The sequence below is a fragment of the Oryzias melastigma genome, linkage group LG17 (assembly GCF_002922805.2).
Source record: "Oryzias melastigma strain HK-1 linkage group LG17, ASM292280v2, whole genome shotgun sequence".
NCBI classification, from domain to species: domain Eukaryota; kingdom Metazoa; phylum Chordata; class Actinopteri; order Beloniformes; family Adrianichthyidae; genus Oryzias; species Oryzias melastigma.
Genome location: NC_050528.1, coordinates 10,734,388 through 10,759,441, shown reverse-complemented (window position 1 = coordinate 10,759,441; position 25,054 = coordinate 10,734,388). Strand labels below are relative to the sequence as shown.

At 36.8% G+C, this 25,054-nt stretch overlaps 1 protein-coding gene across 2 annotated transcripts in view; it reads right to left on the bottom strand.

The window, feature by feature from the left end:
* Positions 1-3,244: 3,244 nt before the first annotated feature.
* The window catches only part of gpc1b (glypican 1b), an 84,414-nt gene continuing 62,604 nt past the window's right edge, over positions 3,245-25,054 (bottom strand). For both annotated transcript variants that reach the window (XM_024274060.2, XM_024274059.2), the window contains exons 4-11: positions 20,933-21,160; positions 20,519-20,682; positions 12,746-12,911; positions 12,471-12,595; positions 10,472-10,591; positions 9,124-9,257; positions 8,518-8,693; positions 3,245-6,384 (exon numbers count right to left, since the gene is read on the bottom strand). In XM_024274060.2, coding sequence (XP_024129828.1) covers positions 6,179-6,384; positions 8,518-8,693; positions 9,124-9,257; positions 10,472-10,591; positions 12,471-12,595; positions 12,746-12,911; positions 20,519-20,682; positions 20,933-21,160 — 1,319 coding nt within the window. In that variant the 3' untranslated portion in view covers positions 3,245-6,178. The remainder of the gene's footprint in view (positions 6,385-8,517; positions 8,694-9,123; positions 9,258-10,471; positions 10,592-12,470; positions 12,596-12,745; positions 12,912-20,518; positions 20,683-20,932; positions 21,161-25,054) is intronic.

The following is a 25,054-nucleotide window of genomic DNA, read 5'->3' as shown; positions in this document are numbered from 1 at the left end:
ATCCACATGAAGAAAAGCACTTCTCAGCGCGGTGTAGTTTGACCCCGCAATGGAGGACTTCATATCTCTCTGCTTGGAGGGTCAGATTTAAATATATATATATATATATATATATATATATATCCCGGACACACTTGCACTTAAACTTCCCCTTCAAATGGAGGGGGAGGGAGAAGGGACAATTCGGATTGGGCTTTAGTATTGTTGCATTCACCACAACAGTTTTCCTCTGTTCTTTATGAATTAACGTAGAGATGCAACAGTTCGTTTTAAGGATTTGATTCATATAATAATGTGTGGTGGTTGTTACATCATTAATTATTTTAGAAACAAACCTCCAGGATCATGAACCTGCATATCTTAATTTTGAACTAAAGCATTTTTAACCCTTAAGAACCCATGGAGTCAGAAAAAAAGAATATCTAAAATGTGCTCTATGGTCCACTTGGTGTGTTGTATATTCAACATAATTTTCCTTTTATCAAAAAGGCGTCTGGACTCTTAATGTGTAGAATCTAAGTTTTGACTTACACATAGGATAGGCGGGATTTTATTGAATCAACAATGAGAAACGTATTTTATACTTGTGAAGGATTGTAGGATATTTATATTTATCCAGATAAAATAGTTTATGAACAAGTTGTTATTTACAGAGTCTTGTGTAGATATAAATGACATAGACAACAGAGAGCATACTCGAGAACCACAGAACATTGATACACTTGGACTGAGCAAGTTTTGACAATAATCTGAAAAAGTCCGAACACTTTTGGGTATAATGAGTTTAAAAAAACATCTTGACTCAGTGTAATGGGAGACCATAGATAAAGAGAAGTTTTATGCCTAATTAATTTGCTATTTAAGTTTTGAAGCTGTCTTCAGTCATACTTTTTCTTAAAGACTTTCCTTGCAGTTTCCACAAGGTGGCGGTGTATCCCTCTGTACCTATGACTCTGATATCAAGCAGCATCTTTAAGAGCTTTTTCTAGGTTGATGCATTTGATATTCAGATATCTTGAAGGTGCAACAAGGGCAAGAGAAAGAAAAGGAGGAAAAAATAGGTCCAAAGTTGAGAAATGTGGTAAAATAAAAAACAATATATAGCCTAACCCAAATTAGAATGAAAGAGGCACTGTGGAGCATTTTAAATAAAAGCAGAAGAAATCAAAATTGCTTTTGCTGATCTCACATCTCTGCAGGGTTTGTAGACACAAGTACATCAAACAGGTATTTGAGTCCCACACCATCATGCGATTTATAAACTAGTAGCAACACTTCAATAATAATTTTATATTTAACCAATAAAGGCTGCCCTGGTTTGGATCCTAGCAGGGTCCTTTCTGTGTGGTTTGCATGTTCTCCCTGGGAAAGCTTAGGTTTCTCCAGCTTCCTCCACAGTCCAAAAACATACTTTATAGGTTAATTGATGTCTCTAAATTGGTTGAAATTGATTGATTGTCCCTTAGATACAAATGTGTGTTCGTCTGTCTTTGTGTCGTCCTGCAATAAACATGATGGGTCAACCTCGCTTTTGCCCAACAAGGGTTCAAGCATCCGTGTGACCTTGAAAGGGATTAATGTAACTACACAGCGAACATTTGAATGTGGAGCCCATATGGTTTACCTTTGGGCCGAATTGGTGGACCCTAGGTCCATCAAAGCCAATGTAGGCAAACACAGATGGGGGCATCATAGAACCAGTGGATAAACCCACCTGGGGCCCAGCAATTCAGCCCAAAGGTAAACCCTATGGGGCCCACATTGAGATGTTCACTGGGCAGTGTCAGATCTTGAGAACAGAACCAAGTGGTCAGTTCTCCTGATTCTGGTTAAAACAGCAACGAGCTGCAGCTTTTTAAGTGTCTTTTTGGAAGACTGGCCAGAAGATTGCCATGGTAGTCCACCCTGCAGGAGATGAAGGCATGAATCAGTGTCTCGTAATCTTGTTTGGAGATGAGACCCATGAGCTCTACTCAATATGAGGACTGACACTCGGGTCTCAGTTTGTTGTCACCTAGATTTCCAACTTGATTGTTGGTTTTTATTCCTCCAGAAATCAGCCTTTTGGTCACTTTTACCTCTTTATACTTCTGTCTTTTCATTGTTGAAACTTGAGGACGTCTTACTGCATCCAGGAGTTCAACTGTAGAAGTACTTCTCCAAATCTATCACAATAATTTATTTTACACTTTTTGTCCAGTTTTCTTGACTTTCTCTACATTTAAATGACTGATACTTTTTTCTAAAATCCCATCAGTTGCAAATTTAAGCCTGCTCTAGTGTGAAAACCATCCCTGTTATCTAATAAAACTTTAAAAAAGAGTTTTATCCAACAAAAAAGGCAGATGCAGGGTTTTGAGATGGAAAGATCTTTTCAACTATTAAAAAAGATGTTGATTTATCTTTTTGCTTATTTTGTTGTCGCTAAAATCAGTAGAGGGCAGTAGAAGTTTAGTTACAAAACATTTTAGTTGGAAGCTTCTGATTTCAAATAAGGCGGTAAATAAAAAACCCTTCTTGAAATCTCAAGAAGACCCAGCTAAAGGTTCAGTCACAGGACTTGACCAACTGTATCATCGGTGCACGACTATGGCCAGATCAAAGTCAGAATAGCCTGAATGATGTTATTTGAGTTATATTACTAGAATAAAATCATAAATCATATGCAGGTCAGAGACGAGCAATCTTAGGATGATTCACAGAAATTCCCGTGAAACTCCCCCAAAGTAGTCTTTTCAGTATTTCTCACATTTGTAAATTTTATTTCTTTCAATTTGTAACCTCACTGGAGAAGAAAAAACATCAAAGAGTTCCTGCTTTCTCTGCTTGTAGTTTCATAAGTTCAAAGCACTGCCACATGTGAAGAGCAGCTTTTTGTTTTCTCATAGGATAATGCTAAAGTACTTTTTTTTTTTTAAATATCCCAGAGGAGCCGAGTCTTTTATTGTCAAACAAGACAAAGCACTTACCCCACTTGAAACACGTGGCAGTTTTTCCTGTGTGGCAACACCAGACGCCAGCTGTCACCTCTGATATTATAACTGGAACACATTGGCTCCTTTCAGGTGGCAGTTTGCCCCACTGCACTCTGAGAAAATAGTCTAAGCAGATGGTACCATCGACCCGTCCAAGTCCAGACACTTGCATTCCCTTGGAAACCTTTTTGTGTAGCTTTTTATATCAATATTTTTTATATTGGATTTCAGAAAACACACACACCATAAAAGAAAACAGGACACAGTCATGTTGAAAATCTTACAATGTATATAATTGACACAAGATTTCAGGTACAACGGCAAATGAGACATTTTTAGATAATTCTCTACCTCTGTGGCATCTAATTCACCATTAGAACAATCGCTCCAAGTATTTCTGATAACATAAGGAAATCAACATGAGGACAAATAGAAAATATTTCCCATATTAGCTGGCACCTTTAGAAATGCCTCCAATTCTTCACTTAGAGCAAAGCTCGTTTTCTATGGCAGCCAAACAGGGTTTTGCATTTGCAGGGCCGGATTGAGGCACAAGCTAATCTGAGATCACGTTATGATCAAGGACTTCTTCATGTTGACTCAATCTCACCACTGTTTATCAGGAGGCTTGCTAGGCCACATCTATCTGCATACATGCATTCACCAATCAATAGTCGTCTCGCAGATTTGTTTACTCTGGTATTGATCGGCCATCTTGGGGGTGTCTTTGAGCCGACGATGCCATTTAGAGGCCTCAAAAGTGCAGGTTTTAAAGAAGGGAAGGGAGCAAGATGTTATGAAACAAAATTAATGAGATCATAAAGGGAAAGCAGAGGGGGGAGGATTGTGCAAATTTAAGCCGATGACATAACGAGGCAGTCATTGAAACCAAAGTTGTGAGTCGAAAGTTAAGCTGGAATGTAACCATTCGAGTTTTGATTCTTCCTGTGCGCAGATATGTACTTCTACTCTTATGGTCAACTTTTTTATTCAAGGGCTGTGAAAAGAGGCCACACATGGTGTGCTTGCTATTGATTCTTATTCTTTTTTTTTTTTTTTTGAAATGTGTTTGACTCACGTCACAACAGCTAACACCACAACAATGCTCCCTTGTAATCTCAAAATTGACCCCAAAAGTCAAAGGCAGTCACAGGCAGATTTTTTTTTAACCAGGGACTCAGACGTCTGTCTATAGGAGCACAGACAAATAAACACATACACACAGCAACAAGTCATTCATTACTATATGATATCAATAAAATGAAGTACCATTTCAAAACACCTGTCGTTTTACACATACATATGCAGAGGAGCTAACCAGGTGTTTTTTTTATTAATAAAAAATGCATTTCTCAGAACTGACGGAATTCAAATGGTGTTGAAATCGAGAGTCCAGTGGATTTCTCCACTGCTGATGCATATATCATATTTTTCACAATATGGATTCTTGTGGATTGTCCCAGGGAGTAATTGAAGCCGTGACAGCTTCACATCCACTTGAGTCGTCCAAAGTCCTCACTGTCATGTGCAGTTCTGACAGCACAGATATCGTCAGTACAGATTACAGTAGTAGGCTGAAACACATGTTTTGAGCTATATTAATCCCCTATTGTGCCAGTTTGTTATTTCTTTAATCTTAGTCCAATACAAATTTCTTTTCCGTCCCATGTAAAAGTAAAGACATCTAAGACCCCATTCTTTAAAGTCTATCAGACACAGACAGGTACATCTAGTCGTGCACAGATTCATACACCAGCATACATGCAAGTAATGTCTCGTCATCCTGTGCACGGCGTTCATAAAGCTTTGGATTTAAATGTTGAACAGGATCTCTACCGAGCCAAGCGTTTCATCAAGAAAGGTAATACACCGTGTTTCCAACACATTCCATGGGAAGCTGTCGCTTAATGAAGCATTCTGTCGGCGTCACACTGTCTTGCCATCATGTAGAAGCACAAGGAACACTCTAAAGGTCACTAGAGCTGATGAGTAGGTGGGGAAGCTGGGGCGGGAACAAAGAGGCACTCACAGAGAAGTTGCAATGAGAAGGCAGATGTGGATACTCTGACAGATCAAAACAGAAATATATGAAACGGTACAATAAAGTGTCTATAACAAAAACAAAAAAAGCAGGTGTCTACTTGGATATTTTTACATAAAAGAAACACAAGCCTGTTTGTTTTTATGTGGAAAAAAATTGATATTGTATTGTTGGTAAAAAATAACACTGAGTATTGACATTTTTGAGTAGTAAATATATTTTTGAAATGTTGCGAGTATTTGTGGACCGTTGCAAAAAGTACAGTTGTTTTTTTTGTTTTTTTTTTTTGTTTTGTTTTTTCTTTCTGTTTTGACAGAAGTGAGAGCAATCTGTAACCAGAACCTTCATTCCACGTGTGACATGCATGAACACACATGTTGCAGGGGGGGGAGGCGTGATGGATGGATGTAGTGGAGGACAGGACACACCACTCCTGATGATCATGTCTGTATGAGTGCGATCATGGCTTTTATTACAGCTTATGTGATTAAATGGTTGAAAGTGCTTATGCTGAGTGCTCTCATCCTCGCATCAAAAAAGGAAAAGGGTGTTTATGCGTAATGATACTGTGACACTTAATGCAGTAAGAGATCTAGGATGGGGGATGCTGTACAGAACGTTTGTCTTTAAAAGTCACCTTTCCATCCCTTCATTTCAGCTTTCTAGTTTGTGTATTTTGCCTATAAAAATATCTGTATCAATAAACCAATCAGGGGGTCAAATGCTAATATTATTAAATAAATAAATCTATCAAAAAAGTGGCATTCCGACACACGTCAGAGCTGTATTGCAAAGCTCCAGTCTTCTTTTCTCTGGCGTGTCATTCCCAGCGTACTTTTAGCTGTATGGATCAAGAACAATCTCAGACACCAGCGACAAAACATTAAAGGATGCAAGGAGAACAGTATCATAACAGTGAGATCGAAAGGACATAAGCTGAACAAAAGCTCAGATGAACTCTCATTGCCCTAATTTGTGTGTTTTTTTTTTAATCCAAAGCCAAGGGAAGTCCATCAAAGACATTTTGCTTAATTGTTGTTTCTTTAAACTCACTTTTGGCAATGTAACTGACCCACATCTTCTCCTCCCTCCCCCTTTAAGCTCTCACCAAACCCCATGTATTAAACTCAGTCCAAGTAAGAATGTTTTTTTTTTCCATTAATTACCGCCGCAGCAGCAAAATGAACAGTGAAAGCAGGAAGATAATGATGGATGGGACATTCTGCTGGGCCGAGCCTGTCACCTTCTTGTTTTCTGGAGGGTAAGGGTAGAATACAGGTCCGCCTGTACTGGTGGCAATGAGTCCTGGGCTCTGGGAACATGACGGATCTGTGCATGAGCCGCTTCCTGAACCACTGGGATCATCACCTGTAGTTAGAGAGACAGGAAATGAGTATACTACAGGCAAATAAGTCATTTTTAACATTCTTTACTTAGGGTGTATTCAGACGGAGAAAGTCAGTTGGTTCGGACCGAGTCCACCTAATTTGTTCTGAATCGAGTCCTGAAGATTGTGTTTGGTCTCTATTCAGACTAGGGGTGTGCCAAAATATCGATATTGTGATATATTGCAATATTTAGTCCTGCAATTGACTCTTGATGGGTTCTCACCAAGTATTGATTTTTTTTCTTTTGATGAGTTGGTAAAACTGTTCCTTTGGAGATAGATAGGGGCGTGCGTTGCACGACTGGCTGCCGCCAGCACCAATGTGTCTGGCAACTACTTGAAATATTTAATCTTGCTTCAGTTGTTTACAACAGTTATTCACTAAGTAGTGGCACCGCTGTTCATTTTTACTATTATTAACACTGAATTTTACAGATAATTACAATTCAATTGGTTTCATTGCTTGTTAAAAATATAGTATTACTGATTTGCACAAACATGTCTTATTTGTTGCAGAAAATAAGACACAAGTTGTTTATTATTATTGTGTTCAAGCTAAAAAAAAATAAATAGGGATATATTTTCGTTAAAAAGTGTGTTCCTCTATATAATGAGAGTTATTGCAAATTTTTACCAATTATTACAGTATTGTGATATCATCGATATCGTGAGCTAAGTATTGCATTGTATTGTATTGTGAGGTACCCAGTGATTACCAGTCCTAATTCAGACTGGCGTATACTGGAGATATCTTTTTCAGACCAAAGGTTGTAAACAAAACCACTTGACTAAAGATTTCTTCAGTCATTGACCAGGAACTACGAGGTGGATCAAAACAACAAGAGTCCAGCTGGAGGTCCAGCACTTTAAAATACTTTGTCAGGATGGTAATGAAATTTTATATTTCGATTACCAGTTTTAAACGTCTGGAACAACAATTTTTACTTGTTACTTTAGTACAGCGGTAAGTGTTTAGGAGATACAGATTGTTGGGAAAACGGTGAGAAGCATATCATGTTAAAAGTCGTGTTATGGGACTGCATTCTCCTGACCAAATTTCAATGAGTTGCCGTGTCTCATTGTTGAACTGGAAGGTAGTTCAAGCTACAAGCTAGCTTTTAGCATGACGTCAAAGCAGCGCTTAGCGTATGACATGTAATGAGACACGGAAAAGCATGTAAGAAGCCATTTCAGCGAAGTCAAAATAAACAAGTAAACAGTTGGACCAATAATTTCTTCTTTAATAACATCACAATCAATGTGTTACATTTGTTCAATTGGAAATAAACTGAGACCACCTCGAAAGATGGATCAGAAACTGGTTCTGGGACCAGGGTCTGCTTGTGTGTATTCAGACTTCGGTTCACTTTAAACGAACTAAATGTGTCCAGTCTGAATACACCCATAGATGTAAATGAAAAACTTTGAGCATTAAATCAAAGACAGATCCTAAAGAATATCAGCTTTTGAAGGAAAAAAAAGTTGAAATGTTTGTTCTGGAAAGTTTCTCCATATCAAACAAAGTTGCAAAAGCAACATTACTCTAATGTCAAAATGATATGAAACAAAACATGTTTTGGAAGTACTCATCTGAGCTCACATTAACTTTCTTAAATTAACAAAAAGAACAAATCCTTTATGAGTTACATCTGCTTATTGACAAACTGTTATGCAACAAAACATATTTCAACAATACAGCTACAATCCACAAAAAAAAAAAAAAGAGAACGCTAGCATGATTTACTTTTTTAACTTTGAAGGAAGAAAGAGAACAACGGAATGTATTTAGCTTCACACTAAAGATTTAGGCTCCGATGGTACATTGAGAAGCACTGAGGTGCATCTTGAGATACTGAATAACTAACAGATGTTAGCTTGACTTTTACCAGTACATTTCAAAAGAAAGCATGTAGAAAGCCTTTTATCTATGCTCCAAAATCAGATGTTTTGTTTGCTCAATTAAAAAATATAAAATATTACTTCAAAGTTACAGGAATGGGTAAATTTAAGACGAAAAACAATAAAGATTTCATGATTTGTCTCATCTCCACATGTTTGTCAATGATGGTATTTAAAAAAAAAAGTGATGGGAGTGATGTGTTTAATTCACTTACTAGTGTCCTGAAAGTCAACGTCGAAGCCATTGAGCGCGTTTTTCAGACGGTTACTCGTGATCTTCAGCTGCATTATTTGTTGGCGAATTGTCATGTCTGGTTTGGTGATGTCGATTTCCACTTCTGGATTGCTGATCTGATTGGCAAGACCGTCACCCATCACTTCTGGCAGATACCTAGTACATGTAAAGAAAAAAACATTTCATTACTGGTTAAACTACTTAATTGGCAGAGTGGATGACAATTCTCAAAATCTGTTGATCCTTTTGGGCCTGATGTTTGGTCAAACTTAAATAAAAAATGATACACTGAGTTAAATGGCTGGTGTAAAATAAAGAAAGAGTTCAGCTTATTAAATGGAAAAGTAAAAGTATACGTCAAATATGTGGAAGTATTTGTTCATGGACCCAGAGTTAAATTGATTTTCCACCGTTGTTAATTTAATCCATGGTTTGGACAGGTGAGGTGAAGTGTCAGTAATGAAGCCCCGTGGCTGACAGAAAGAAGTTTGAAGCTGTATAAAAATGTTGTATTCACTGAACCGTGTGATTTGAATAAAACCTCAGGAATTAACTAAGTTCCTTTAAAGAATTACGGTCCCCCCACCTTGCACGATTTATGCCGTTCCAACACTTGTCCTCAGCTCCGGCTCCATAGGCGGCTCTGTCACTGCAAAGGATGTTCGGGAGGGAAACCCAGTGTGACTGCATGCCTCTCAGCCTCGTCGTCACGTCAGACACCTCAAAGAAGAGTTGACAACACTGCATTAACACATTTAATTTTGTTCCCCAACTTAACATCATAATGGCATCATTAAATAGGTGGAAAAAATCTATACATTATAAGCATTTGGATGCGTTTAGATGACAATTCGTCTGAACAGATCTTTTTCTTCTGGTCAAAAGTAAGTAATCCTTCTCACTCCCAACTCATCATATATAGATGTATGATTCAGGCCCTCTTCGCAGGGCCGGCCTTGGGCATAGGCAACCAAGGCAGCTGCCTAGGGCTCCAAATTGCAATGATTAGGTCATATATATATATATTTTTAACAGTTTGACACTACTCATTTCGTGTAAAATGTAAAAAAAAAAGTAATAAATAAAAACATAAATAAGTAAATAAGAAACTCAAAAGCTTGAAGTAATCAATAATTTTGCCCGGTGCTGCGCCCCTCCTTACATGAAGCAGAACCAGTCAAAGCTAGCTGGTGGTGGTGGTGGTGGGGGTGTTGTCACTGTTAGCGCTTTGTTAAAACTTTAAAGATGAAAAAGCAGCAAAACAAGCCCTCAGGGACAAAAGAGGAAGAAAAACTGACTCAAAGCATAGGTTTGTATGTTTTATTTACATTCGCATACACACAATTTCGATCTAAAAATATTACTTAATTTTTTTTTTTTTTTTTATATGCCGATCTGTTTTTTTTTTTTTTTTAATCTTCAAACTTAAACACTGGAAATGACAAAGCAAAACATCTACCGTGCACAACAGTAGTAGTACCGAGTGGTGGTGTAGTGGTTAGCCCTGTTGCCTTCCCCAACCCCCGGACTGCGAACCGCTACGGGTTCGAGGGCTGCTTGGTACCGAGCCACAGACAGTGAAAAATGCATTCAGTAGTCACCGATCCTACGTGTACCGTACCAGCTCTGTGTCTGTTATCACATCAGGTACCGGTACTATACCCTGTACCAGTACACTAACCCAGTACCAGCTCTGCGTCCGGTACCGCGTCCTAACAGTTCGGGACCTGTGATAGAAACACCAAACACATCAAAAAACCACAAGTTGGGGACACCCAAAACGTCACAAAGCGATGCGGAGGGGGCCCGAACCATACGTCCATAAATTATGAGTTGGGAATGAGATCGTGTAAGCTATACAGTCTTCGATTCACAAATTCTGTGAATGTAAGAAAACCAACAAGAAAACAGATTTATTCTCACAGTATACTCACCAACTTTTCCATGTTTTTAGAAGGGTCTCCCACCGTGTCTTCCACTGTGACCCTTCCTGCAGTTCTGACCTCCTCAGCTTCTGTGCTGATTGGTCCTACTTCCCCGCATGCCAGAGACAACTGGGGAAGGAGGAAGTGAGGGAAATACAAAACAGGAACAGAGGGTGAGGAGAAACTTAAAGGAGGTCCAATTCAGCTTTAGCTTGTAATATCTGTTGATAGAATAGAAATACTAACATATTGGGAGACATTAAGATAAAAAACATTTCTATGTTTGAGTTTGTGCTGCTTCAAAGGGAAAGCACCTAACTTAGCATATGACTTTTAGCATCAAACGATTAGGTAAACATGAGATAATCTGTTAAATACTCTCACTCTCATGTGGGACATGAGGATCAGGGACTAAAGCTGTGTGTGATTACCATCCAGAACCAGGTCTGAAACACTTTGACACACTCCGGCTCCCACAAGGGCAGACAATCTTACTTAGAAATCTGCAATTTTCCACTTTTACCAGCACTTTTGAGTCATTTAGCTTCCCTTTGCTATAGAAGATAATTTACAACTAATTCTCCAGCAAAATCTGTTTAAATACATTTTTTTTTGTCAATAGGTGATCCTATAAAAGCTTGCAACGTGAATACTACACAAACAGAGGTGGAATAAAATGATGGGACAAAAAATTAAGCTTTAAGTTTGAAGTTGCTATAATTCAAGAGACGTATTAATGAAACTGAGACTTTTCTGGTTAACCCTTTGACACTGAAGTGACGGTAAAAATAACATTTGTTCTGTGAACTATGTTGCAAAAAGAGGTAGCCTAAAATAGGAAAACAAGGATCTTTTACTAATCTTTACAAGAATATGAATAGAATATAGTAAATGATCTGTTCATGCAGCAAGTCATTTTTACTCAATGAGAAATGTAAGATATTAAAGTCTAAAAAAGGAGTTTCACAGAAGTATTTAAAAAAAAATCTTTTTTTGTGCTAATTCTAAGCCAATGGTTTGTATATTTTATTTTGATTACAAGAAACGTATGCGACAAGTGGATGGTGGCGACCGTAATGCAGAGGTAGTCCATTCAGCCTAATTGGAAGATTGCAGGTTCTACCTGACCATGTGCCGAAGTGTCCTTGGGCAAGAAACTGACCTCACTTTGCCTCTGGTGGTTCTAAGTTGGAACCAGTGTTCGGCAGTAGAGACGTATGTGAGTGTGTGTGTGCACACATGAATAAATAAACAGTAATAAATCCTCATAAAAACAGAACACTTTCAACAAAAATCTACATTTTTGCTAATACAATGACAATGAATGCCAGTGTAGCTTGACAACTTCTATTAAACTTTAAAATAATATTTTTAAATTGTAATCAAAATAACCGTCCAATTTTTTTTGTTTTTTTTAGTCTTAAATTAAGTTTTTCTATTTTTGAATGATTTTAATTTTCTTATTTCAATATCCTAGCCGTGAATGAGAAGGAAAGTTCTCAACTGTGCAAATTTTGAGAAAAGTTTGGTCAGAGCAAAGAGAAGTTAAATGACTTAAAACCTGATAAAATAACTTGCATGTCTATAAACATGGTTCTGAATCTTTACAAGTATAAAATGGTTTACTGTCTACTGTAATTCTTCTACCATTCACAATCCCCATAAATCCTGACATAAAGGACAGTTTCTTTTTCTCAGCATCATTCTCCGCGTAAACACTTGACTTCTGTAAAGTGCAAAACTGATTTTCTCAGCTTTAGTTTTCGTTTGCATTACATAAGCCTATTAAAGAGCTATGATAATTTAAAGAATGCCAAGATTGGAGCTAAAGCTCCAGTGTTAAAGGACGATTTTAAAATTCTTGACACTTCTTGCCAATCAGTAGCAACGCTTGACTGCTACAGTATTTCAACGTGTGTTTTTATAACTGTGTAGTTATATATTTACTTGCATGTGAAGTTTTAGATTTACATCACTGTTTAAACCATCACGCATGCACCAAACAAACCTTAGCATTGATGGTATCAATTTTCTCCATCATGGTAGAAATGGCCTCCAAAATATGATCTGGGAGAGACAGGATTATCTGATCCATGTTAATCAGACGGTTCTCAGCTACGTTAACCATCGTGTCTGCGAAAACATAAGGATTAAAAAAAAGTGTCATATGTTTAATGTTAAGCACGTTGGCACAATGAAAGAGCGATTATGCTTTACTGCCATCATGGGATTTCAACATGTGGCTGAACTGAAACCACGTGTCATTTTATGTGCGACCCTCACCTACTAGGTGCTTCCACTCAGTGTTGAGGTCAGCTTGGTTGGCTAGACATCCTTTCATGACGTTGCTGCAGTAATTGGCACAGGGTCTAGCAGAGGGAATGCCCCGGCAGTGTGGGCAGTAAGTCATTCTCATCATGGCTCGCATGCACGCTGGGCTCAGTGGCACCTGGGGTGGGAAACAACCAGGACAAAACAAAAGATGTCAAAACTGCATTTGAGATTGCATCAGCTGCAAATGTTTAACTCTTTTGTACAAAAAAATGCATATCTATGAATTTAGTCAGAGAAAAATTACTTTGGAAGACCTTTAATGGTGAAACTCTTCAATCTGTGTAAAAATGTACTTTAAAAGGTAACTTTTACATCTAAAACATCAAAAAGAAACCATTGTTTTTTTTGTCCCATATATAATGGAAAGGTCTTGACATCAATACGAGCAATTTGAGTTCATCAATTCGTTCTTCCTGCCTTTCCCATTTTTCTCCCAATCTTACAAGGTTGCTCCCAAAGGGAAAAGGCCTTCTTGCGTGAAAAGTAAAACTGGGTTAATACCAGTAAGCTTTGTTCACAAGGGAGTACAGCTATGCATACAAAACCTCAGGAAGTATGGGGTGTGTGCCTGTGTAAGAGCGAGAAAGAGGAGGAGAGATGGAACGAAGCAAGCTATGCATACAAAGCTCTCCTAAGCTGACATCTGGGCCAACTGGAGGCTTTTCCTGGAAACTCTTCTTCCAACAGCAAAGTCACACTCAAAGCCAGATATGAAAAAATATACAGTCAAAGTAGGACAACAGCAGAAATCCAGGAGGGCCATAACTCAAATATATTTAAATTATTTTACAAACCTGCTTGTAGTTTAAACAAACTAGTCAAGAGAGAGTACAGTGATCAGGTTCAACCTGTGAATAAGCTCACTTTTACTTGTCTCTCTTTTTCACGCTGTTGGTTTAAAAACTCAGTTGCAGTATTCAGTTGTTGCCACTACCACTCACTCTTAGATTTTTAAATTCAAATCAAAAGCAATAACTAAAAACCAAAAATTGTTTTCCTTTGCAGTTTGGATTTTGACATTTGTAGCTACACACCCACTCCTATGAAGATGGCGTTTTTAGTATGTTCCTGTGGCATTTATCTCATGATGGAGGACAATATTAAACTGGAAATTTAATTTTTTAGTACTTCTTTATTCAAATTGTTGTGAATCAGGAGCAGACAAAAATGCTCTTTTTAAAAAAAAAAATGCTAGTTGTTACGTACAACCTATAAATCAGCAGCCCACAAGCTCACTCTATGCTAATTCCAATTCTGACACATGCAGACAAATAGACCCATCTACGTCACTGTTTTCTTTGTTGAGTGGTTGTAAGCAAGCGGAAGAGCATGTAAGCAGAAGGATTACACGCTCTTCTGCTGGTTTACATGCTATTCCGGTAGCTTTCATGCTATTCCGGTAGCTTACATGCTATTCCGCTAGCTTACATGCTATTCCGCTAGCTTACATGCTATTTCGGTAGCTTACACGCTATTCCGGTAGATTACATGCTATTCCTGTAGATTACATGCTAATCCGGTAGTTTACACGCTATTCCGGTAGATTACATGCTATTTCGCTGATTTAGATGTTGTCACTACCCAATGTGTACGCGGAACTCTATCGGTTGCACCACTCATGAACAATATGTCAGTTCAGCTAAAAAACTATATATTTTACGTTTTATGTTATACGTTTGCAACATTTTCACCTAAGCATTTTGCAAACAGAGAATGTCTTCGGATGGTAACAACAATAATAACCTCTTAAAATGTTTATACAACACTTAAAATGCTTATTATGATGAAAACTTTTACTTTGATGTTTATAAAAAACAAAAGGAAAAAGAAATATTACGGATCAGGATTGCAGGATTTTGTCAAGAACTACAAATGAACTACAAATGTTTTCTTCTTCTGTTTTGTTAGATGGCAGTTTGGTCCCCAAGTTAAGAGGACACAGCACCACTTGCTGACACTTTATTAACTCTGTTAACACAGACACGTTATTAACAGCAATAGCGGCTGCAGCAGGCCGTCACATCTCCTCAGAGTAAACCGTGCTCACTCCTCCTCTTTTCCTATTTCCAACTTATGAAAAATAAAAACAATCAAACGGAGAGAATCACTTCATACAGATTGTGCAGTGACATCGCTCTTCTGCTAGCTTACACGCTCTTCCGCTTACATGCTAGTCTGGGGTCACAAGGGCGGACTTACTCTGCACCAACAGTCTCGCTCAGTCTTGCTCACAGCTCACAACAAGCCAATTTTTAACTAACCTACTGCTCTGCAAAAAACTATGACCTAGAAAACTGCACTGATTGTTGATTTTGGCTAAAAACGGCCTAATCAGAATTAAAGACCACTGCGAATGCTTTTAAAATGCATTGAAAGATGATTGCTGCAAACTCAGCATTGCCCGGTCACTTCTTATTTGGGTAAGAATTCTATTTCCCTGTATGACTGTTTCCTTCAGTCGATGGCACTCTAAAGATAGGATCTTTGTATTGGTTCACAGTAGCTGTAGGGAAGAGACATGATTGAATCGAAGCTCTGATCTCAGATTGCCTGCAGAGTTCCCTTTTTTTCATGCACCAAAACTTGCATCCAACATGATCTCTATACACCAGGCTCAGTTTTAGAAACAATAGCAGAGTTAACCTTGTAGGATGAAGGTCAGATCAAATCAATTCTTCGACAAACAATATTGAACTGTTTTTTTATGATTTTCTCATTCAAGTGACATCTTGTCCTTTAAAGAATGTCTAAAGGACTTTGGTAGCACAGAAACTCTGGACAATAAGGTTCTATTTCAAGTGTGATGGTGATTTCCTGTCTTTGAAGTTCACAGCTGTGAGCTTAAGTGTGAGGTTACTTGGGTGTGGATCCCATTTGCACCAAGAATTCTGTCACTAATGCAGTATTGAAAAGCAATTGATGTGAGATGAATTTGCTATTTTAAAAACAATCCAGAAAAAGACATTCTGAGTTCCCACACTTTGCACGATCCTTTAACCATGCTCAGCCAAATGCTAAAGGAGCAGGCACAAACAAGCAAACACAATGACTCGTGAACAAGAATCCAACTCTTTTGCACTTCATTTCTTTGCTTGTTTCCACAGTTACAGTAACCATTCTCCCTCTTGTGAGACCCTTAAACAGCATGATCAAACATATGTGTTGGAAACTATTTATTCCTTCCAGGTCAACTCATGTTCTCTGAGTTAGGATGATTTATATATCAGCCGTCTTCAGTAAGTGTGGTTGTGTACATATACTGTCTATAGAAGATGGTGTGATGACACCTTAGTATCATCTTGGACTGTGTACTTATTAGTTAAATATTCCAAAGATCGTGCCCATAGTGATCAAAATGTTGGACAAATCTTATTAAAAAAAAATCAACTGTCTCTTCTATACCATCTTCTACTAAATAGGAGTAGGTAAAAAGGAAGGATTTTTGCTGTAATGCTGATTTATTTTTTCCCTAATTTACTTTTTATAGCATAAATAAATATAGGGGTTGCTTTAAAAACAGATTAATATGAGTAAAAAAATGAATAACAGGATTAGGACTATGAAAAAGAAAATGAAGAAAAGCAGAAAAGAAAACAGATTAAGACAATTAAAAATATTATACAATTTCACAGGAATTGATGAATTTTTCTGTAATTTTGGAGTAAGTTTGAGAAAAAAATCTAAATTATTAACGAAGGTAATAAATAAAAATAAGATTTTAATTCAAAAAACAAATCAAATTACCTATGTTTATTATCTTGTGGATTAAATAAATAAAAACTTTAAACAATGTAACCAAAATATTTCAATTAAGACTACAGTACAACTCACAAAAAAGTAAGCAATAAACTTGCTAAAATTGAAAGTTATTTGCTAAATACTGGTTGTCAATATACTATTTTATGAAAACAAATACAGTCTAAGGGTTGTTTTTAAATGGATTGTTTCTTTTTTGGCCAGGTTTGGCTCCATGACCCTGAAAGAGACAAAGCGGTTTTAACAAAATGGATGGATGGAATTTTTTTACAGCTCGTATTTTTACCCTTTGTTGTAAAATCACTCATTCACAGTATGTGATCTTTTTATACATGAAGTATTTCTGTACAGTTGTTACTGAAATACCTTTTTGAAATATATACACTAATAATGTTTCAAGTCAAAAATGCATAAAAAGTAAAAAAATATATTTAAAAAATTTTTTTAGAAGTACAAAATGAATTGAATTATCAACACATTCAACTACTTTCAATTATCTCCTTCCTTATCGTATTAAAAGAAAAATCATGGCATTTAAGTTTTTCCACTGTCATACTCTCCTTTCAAAAGTATGTTACTTTAATAAAAATGCACCGCCTCTCAGTACTTTCAGTACTACTACGACTTTATTTTTTCTCCAGTACTTCTGCCTGTCTTTCCTCTGTGTTTAGTAACTATGACTTCTGGTCTCTCCGCCCTTTGAGCTTTAGACTGAGTTGATCTAGACTTAATGTTTTCCGAGTGAGCTGTGAGGCTCCTGGCCTATTTCTTCTGCACCTCAGCCCAGGGGAAAAAAACAGCACGGAAAAGGTTAAGGTCTATTGACTGGTGTGGCTGGAGCAAAGCAAGGCAGCAGCTATGTTTCCAGAAACTTCCATCTCTGCGCTTGTTTTCTATCTTCTTACTCTCTGTAATGCTCCCCTCTATTGATGGCCTATTTAGCAACGGTTTCTTCTCGATCTTTTACTTTAGTTTTCTGGGAACCTTCTCTAATAATATGCGTTTTACTCATTGCAGCACAGAAATAAATTTAGAAATTTTGAATATCGACACTGTTTAATGTTGTCTATTTATGAGTTTGCTTCCTTATATTAATGTAATACCTCAACAACATCCAAACTTCACTCTCTACAAGTATAAGGCCAGTCAATGAAGATAAAAATCATAGCTAACAAAGGTCAATATTAAGAACAAAACATATTGTTTTTACAAATTAAGCAAGAGATTGTCCAAGAGTTTTATTGGCTATAAATCCACATAAAGTTCAGCAAGTTGGACACCTTTGTAATGGCTTTAGTATATATATTAAAGTCAATATGGAAAAACTGAATTTTAAGAAAATAAATAGACCCTTGTTTCAAGAAAAAAGTATTTTCTGTTTTGCCAGAAAAGTATTCTTAAGATTTTGTTTTCACTGGCAAAATATTTTAATTTGAAAATATGTCAGACTAGAATTTTTTTCATTAAATAAGAATTCTTGGTAAGACTTTTGTTGGCAGATTTTTTGCTTATATAAAGAAAAATAAATTGAGAAAAATGAACTTATTATTGGGGTCAGTTTTTGGAACGTGGCTATTTTACTTAAGCTTGCGCATCACAAAAACTGAAATATCATTTTTTGAAGTCAACAAAATGTTAAAACATTTGGTGTTTGACAGTGTCTAAATTTCAAAAACTCTCTTTCTTTTCTTTCATATTGTGGCATCCAATAAGGAGAATTTTTTAAATGTATAAACACATCATGAGATAACACAATATGACTAAAAATTTCAAGGATAACTTGCTTAAGCTGACTAAATCAAAACGTTAGTGTTAGGAATGATGCTAACCTTAATTTCCTCCAGTAATTTGGTGTCATTATTGGGGGATACAATTTACTTTAATTCATGGTTTTAGCAACAGTTTATCACATATTAAACACAAGGACTGGCAAAAGTCTTAATGATGTCACCTTACACTCCAAAAATGGTAATTTAAGGCATTTCCATATTCATGTGTGGGTTAGGGTTACATCTACTCATATGTGTCCTGTCTCAATCACACAGCATGGTTTAATAACAGCTAAATTTCATAAATGAAGAATATTTTAAGAGTATGAGAGTGAACCATTGCTTTTAAAATGGTCTAGGTAAGGGATTTAGGTATCACTATTTCTATTTTTTAAAAAATGCGTTTTTTTCATGTATTTTGGCTTTACTTATGTTTAAAACTTTCAAACAGCTACTGTTTTCCTGGTTGGTTGCTTTATTTTCAAATTTTCTATTCAGATTTGGTTTCAAAGAGTCAAAAATGTCAGATAGGTTTGTCAGGTGTTGGTACAAAATGACTCTAAATTGTGTCTGCTTAGAAAAACCCCAACAAAAAGGGATGCTAATTGACACATTTACTTACAGTCCAGGGACACTGAGATACAATAGCATGGTAAGCCAAGTTATTTTGAGATAATTATGTAGTTAATATTTTCGTGTTACAATTGGAAATTTGGGTGCAAACTGCTGGTTTGTTGAATTGTTTAGCACATTCCTCGTTAAGAATTCTTTAGCTTAATGGTTATCAACCCACGCCGTCAATATGCTGTTTATAGCCCCGCCTGCTGCTAATTACCAGGATCAGGTGCATTAAAAAACTTGAAAAACCTACTGGAATACAAGCTGTATTGAGGAAGAACTCTTGGCTGTGTTGTGCTCGGCGCAAAATGTTGTGTAAAGTTGGTTTGCTGTAATCGATTCTTACTGATCTACAAAAATAAAAGCTTCTGCAGTCTCCCTTTTTTGTACTTTTGTCTTGAGCTTGATTTATTTCACGTCAGTGTTAAGACCTGGTTTCAACTTCTTATCATCACTGCGTGCTTGTCATTTTTCATCAGTAATGTATAATCATTGATTTTTTTTCCTTCCAGTCACTTGTCATTGTTTGGTGACTGTTTTTTTTTTTTTGCAAATATTTTGGTTCACATGTTTTGCTCAGATTTGTTTTTTTTTTTTTTTGCCTGTTATTACAAAAAACCTTAATTTGTTTGATATTTAAAGGTATTTGTAAGGAGCAGTTTAAATATGACATGACAAACACATACTTTTTTTTCTAAATAGCCTTTTTCAATCAAAATGATTATTTAGATCCAGGTTTAGTTGCTGTTGAGGTGGATTTCAAAAGGTAATTCAGGACTTCTCATGTCTCTTTGTATGAGGAAGATGCTGCCAAACAGAGGCGGGGTGTTAAATGTGCCAGGTCAGACAGTTTTGCTCTGTGTGCCAAAGTCCGCCGAGGAACACATATCACACAGACAGCTTCAACTAAACTCCTTGACATGCATCCAAATCTTCTCTATGTTGCTTTTGCTTTGTTTTGAGCTTTTATACTGACCGCTTTATCTTAGAATAATTTGTAAAAAAAACAAAATTGTTTTTTGAATTCCCGCTAGTATAGAAAAAAAAAAACAAAAAAAAACGTGCATATCCCATGGGGCCACATCTTACAGCAGTTTGCCTGTCCAGCCTCTGTCAGGACATATTCACTGAAACATCAATACCGACCACCTCCCTGAAATGATTTCTCAGTCCCACACTGGTCTTAACCTTACTCTTGTCTTATGTACAGAGAAGACCATTTCTCTTGGGATATATTAACGCTCCCCGCAGCCTGGGGAGACATTTTTCAGTGTGAAGTTGACATTAACTGTTGTTGCAGGGGCTGATTGTCCGCACCGCAGGCCATACTTTATGGAGCCTCTCACTTCTCCCAACATTGATCTGCCAATACTTTATAGTGTGCAAGTGGGCCGTGTGTGCTGAGATGTTCACAAGAAGAAGAAAGAGTATAAAAAAGTACATTTTATCACTGATAAAAATTAGTTGACAGCAAAATATACATATTCAAATACGGTGACTTTTTCCTTAAAGAAATCAAAGGAAAAAAGTAGCTTAAGTGAAAGGGAGATAAAATGTGAGTTTAAGACGTAAGGTTTACCTGAGACACTTTGCGAACCACCTCTGCACTCTTCATCAGTCCCTGTAGAAATGAGCGTGCTGCCAGGAATGTGCGAGTGACTAGTACAGACGTTTTATGGGGGGATTCTCCAAAAGGCCTTATCGTCTCTATCTGCTTTGACACACACTCCAGGTAGTCTTCACCTGAAACAAGCATACACATAATTTAAAATGACTTCTGAAAGTAAAACAAAAAAAAATATAGAAAAGAATATTTAGCATTCTTTTCCCTTTTAAAAGTTTAGTCTAAATCTGTAATGAAGTGAGTGTTTGTTAAAGATCAGGGAAGAAAATCCAGTCATTTGTTTAAAACTGGCAGTAGTTTTCAAACCAAGATTGCTGAAGCCAAATTGTAACCACTGCTATGAGTTTGTAGTTCCATGTATAAACATACCTAATGAAATCTGCTTGTTTTTCTGGTAGACGAGCTTCTCCAGTAGCTTGGCCCAGAATTCGTTTAGGACTTCTTCCAGGTTGATGCTGGTACCTCGGCAGTAGCCGCTCAAATCATTGTACAGGTCAGAGAAGACCTGAGAATTCATCAGGTGCAGTAGACTCCTGGTTGAAGCAAAGCTCCTCTGCAGCCTTGCCATGGAACGATTCAGCAAGTCCAAGAAGAAACCTAAGAAAAGAAATGAGGAAATGTCAGTTGTTTACAACAAGGAAAAAAAAACATTTCTCAAGAGGACCTGGAGGAAGACAAGTTGGCAGCTGAAAATCATTAGCTGGAAGCAGAAATTCAACATTTCAGAGTTGTAGTCCCCTTTAATTTAAGTTTTTTTTAGTGTTCAAGATTAGCTTAAATTTGTCAAAAAATAGTAAACTCTTTATGAAAGGACATTAACAAAAGTGTTCACATTTGTAAAACTGTTAAGATTTTTACTTTGGAGCTTTAGCTCCAGACCAGTTTTGACTGAAGTTAGCTTCAACCCTTTACGCAATCAACAAGAAACAGCTCTGTCGTGAAGAAAAGCGGCTTTACACCAACAAAAACATAAATAAAATGTTGCATATCAGTGAAAGCCACTTTAAAGTGTTGCTTACCACAAAGAACAAATAAATAACTGTTAGGGTCGCCAGTTATATTAGTCTGTTTCGACCAAAAACATGAGATTTTTTCTTTATTTATTCCTTTATTTGACAGTTACATTGCACATTAAAAAGCATTGCTGCCAATGCACCAGAGTTGGCTGTTTTTCATCTGCTGTCCCTGGACTGATATTAAAACTATCTCCCAATAAAAACATAAAATTAGAAACAAAATGCAATACAAGCATGAAGAAAAAAAACACTAAAAACACATTCCACTTTTAAAAAGTAAAAATGTCTTAAATGGGCAGACACAACTAAATGAATCATGACAATGACATGTAATGTTGTTGTCAGACGCCATCTTGTCTCCCATCAGGTCCCGCTCAAATGTTTCGGTCCCTTATGCTATGTCACACCAGGCTCTAATAAACGTGGATTTGAGCGTCTATAAAAAATAAAAAGTCCATGGAAACCCACATATTTTCCCATTTTGGGCTTTTGCGTTTAAAATTCACGTTTCGCTATGCAAGTTTTTATGTCGGTTTCCAGGTTCTACGTACAAAACATGCAATAGAACCAGCATTAAAAGTTAAACCAGTTGACTTGGACCAATCAGGGACTCGGGTTTGGGAGGAACGTAGGGATAGCGTCTTTTTCAAAACACAGAACTGTTTGAAATCAATCATGAACGAAAATGTATTGTTATGGTTTGTGTCTGGCTGGAATTATATGACACTAAGTCTTTTATATATCAGAAGGAACCTATGAAAATGAAGCCTGCAGCAAGATTTGCACCGCCATACCAAGCCCTCTTCCAATTTTGAGTATATACCTTAGTACCGTGTATTGACGGTGCAGTGTGAACAGCATATGCTAAAAGCCCATACAAAAACCCTCGTTCAGCATGTACTTGAATGCACCAGACACATACAGTAGCTTTAAATTCATGAAGCTTTTTTTCATTGCGAGAGGCAAAATGACAAAAGTTAGCCTCTCTGTATTCCTGTTATTTTAGGTTAAATATGATAATTTGTTTAATTTTCACATGGTATTTACAGACCGCACAAAGACTGATGTATGCATATCCATACAAAATGACCACAATCTTTTTTACTAATTTGTTAGTTGTTTTGTTTCTGGGTCAGAACAACACTCATTTATCACGATATTTGGAGTCACAAGGCCAATTATTCATTTCGAATAAAAGTACAAAAGTTCTGAGAACTATGAGAACTAAAAAAAAAAAAACGGCAGTTTTATTTGGAAAACTTTGTCAGCTGATGGAGAAGGTCATAAGACCTTCAGACGCATGTTAAGCTCCGCTACTGTGAACACTGTTCTGAAGTATTCATAAATATGCATATTCCGTGTTTTGTACTGACCATATGTTAAACATAGTTGACCTTATTCTAGTTAAGATGAAAAGAAAAGGGTTTTTGCATGTTTTTTTTAAAGTATGGGCTTAATTAGGATAAGCGTTGGTGATGTCTCTCATGCATAGCGGTTGTTGATCTGTGAAAAAGCTTTCAGCAGTCGGGCTGGCGATGTGAAGTATGCTGTCCATGGACCACCTCTGTGTTTGACATTTGAAGGTGTAAGTGCCAACCATGTGGTCTGTGGTCTCTACACTCCAGCTGGTTCTGTTGTTGAATGTGATCAATTTTTTTCTCATAGGTTTTCATCCTACACATCCTATAGAAGTCATTCCACCAGACTGGATTTTTTTAACACAGCAGTAATAAATGAGATAGACTTCCACCCACACACACACACACAGGTCGTGTGTAAGGAATATAGATGTATCAGGTTTTCTTGTGTAAAATTATATTCTTAGAATGTGATGCCTTCATTGTCTGTTTCTTGAAAACTAAGAGTTTCCATCAAATTCTCAAGGAATTTCATCTAATCTGCTTGTCTGTGAAGGGGAAGTTAACAATGCAAAGCCAAAGATAAGTAGCCTATAACCCTGACAAATACTGTCATGGTTTACAACATGCCATCAAATTTAACATCTGTAAATCATTTGGGTTTAATAAGGAGGAAGCAAAAGTGGATGAAAGTCTAATTAGGAACAGCTGTTGCAATAAAGATCCAAAAAAGACATCTGCAGAGATGGCATTGAAAATCTGTGGATGTTAAAATAGCCAACAGTGCTGTGGAAGACAATTTCAAGCTTTAACGTCGATTTAACTGATAGAAACACACTGATTGGAATCAGTTCTCACATTATAGCACTAGTATTTTCTTTGACATAATAAATAAATTAATAAAGACCTATTGGATGTATAGGAAAACGTGTGCATGCTTGTCTGTACCACTTTATGTGTGTACACGGGGCTGGGAAAGTACAACTTCACTTTAGTGTTTACCAGTAGGGTGTCCTGTCCAACTGCCAAAACACAAAATGTACTAGAAGCATGGCGGTTCTTGTTATTACGTCTCTTTAATTTCACACATCTGCATAATAATGAAGAGGCAAACCAATGGTTTCACTGATCAGATACAAAAATGAAAAAAATAGGAACAAAACTAAACATCACCCACACATGGAAGACCAAAAGACTTTCTTGGTACTTAGAATTATATAAAATGGTAATATGCTAATCTCACACTGACCATCTCCACAACATTATCTAAGCACTACAGTTGTTAAATGCTGTATCTCTGTTTGGCTTACTGATTAAGAAAGCAGTCAGCTTGCTTTACCAGCTGTGGCTTTTTACTGCATTCTTCAGGGTTTTTTGGAAATGTGAAAAGGTGTAGCAATTATTTTACACTCTTAATTTTAATAAAAGTACATTAAAGCAAATATCCTTTCATTTTGTAACTTTTATTGTGTATATTCATTATATTTACGGATAAATGCAAGTTTTCAAATCATGATTTTTTTTTAATTTATTTATTTTTGATTTGTTTAAAAAAAATGTAACCCTAAAAATGAATGCTGGGTAAGTTGTATATGTATCCCAAGGTCTGGGTAAACCCGCATTCATGTAAATCTTTTTTGTTCTGGACAACCTAAAATTAGGGCTGGGCTATACATTGATATTATTGATTAATTCAAATTTGTTGTTTCGGGTGATTTATTTTTTGAAAATGGAAATTTAAATTTTTCAGCTCTCTTGGGCTTCTGTTGTTCGGTGTAAAGTCAGCCCCTTCGTATCTTGCAAAGCGCAAACCTGAAAGCTGCTAGCAGGAGATTCTTCAGTGAAGGAAAAAAAAAAATAAGAAAAAGCTTGTTCACAAAAAAAATAAATAAATAAAAAGAAAAGAAAAGAAAACGTGCATCCCGCGAGAAGCCACCACCCCCTTTGCTAATCGTCTCCGTGCTAATTGTCTCTGTGTAGCCTTTAGCTCTTTGACTGATGCAGCATTGGGACATGCTGGGATTTTCTACAGGATCCAGAGAGAACTGGAGGATAAAGCTACTGATCTACATCAGCAACAGAACATTTAATAAAAGTGTCAATTTTAAGACAGCAAT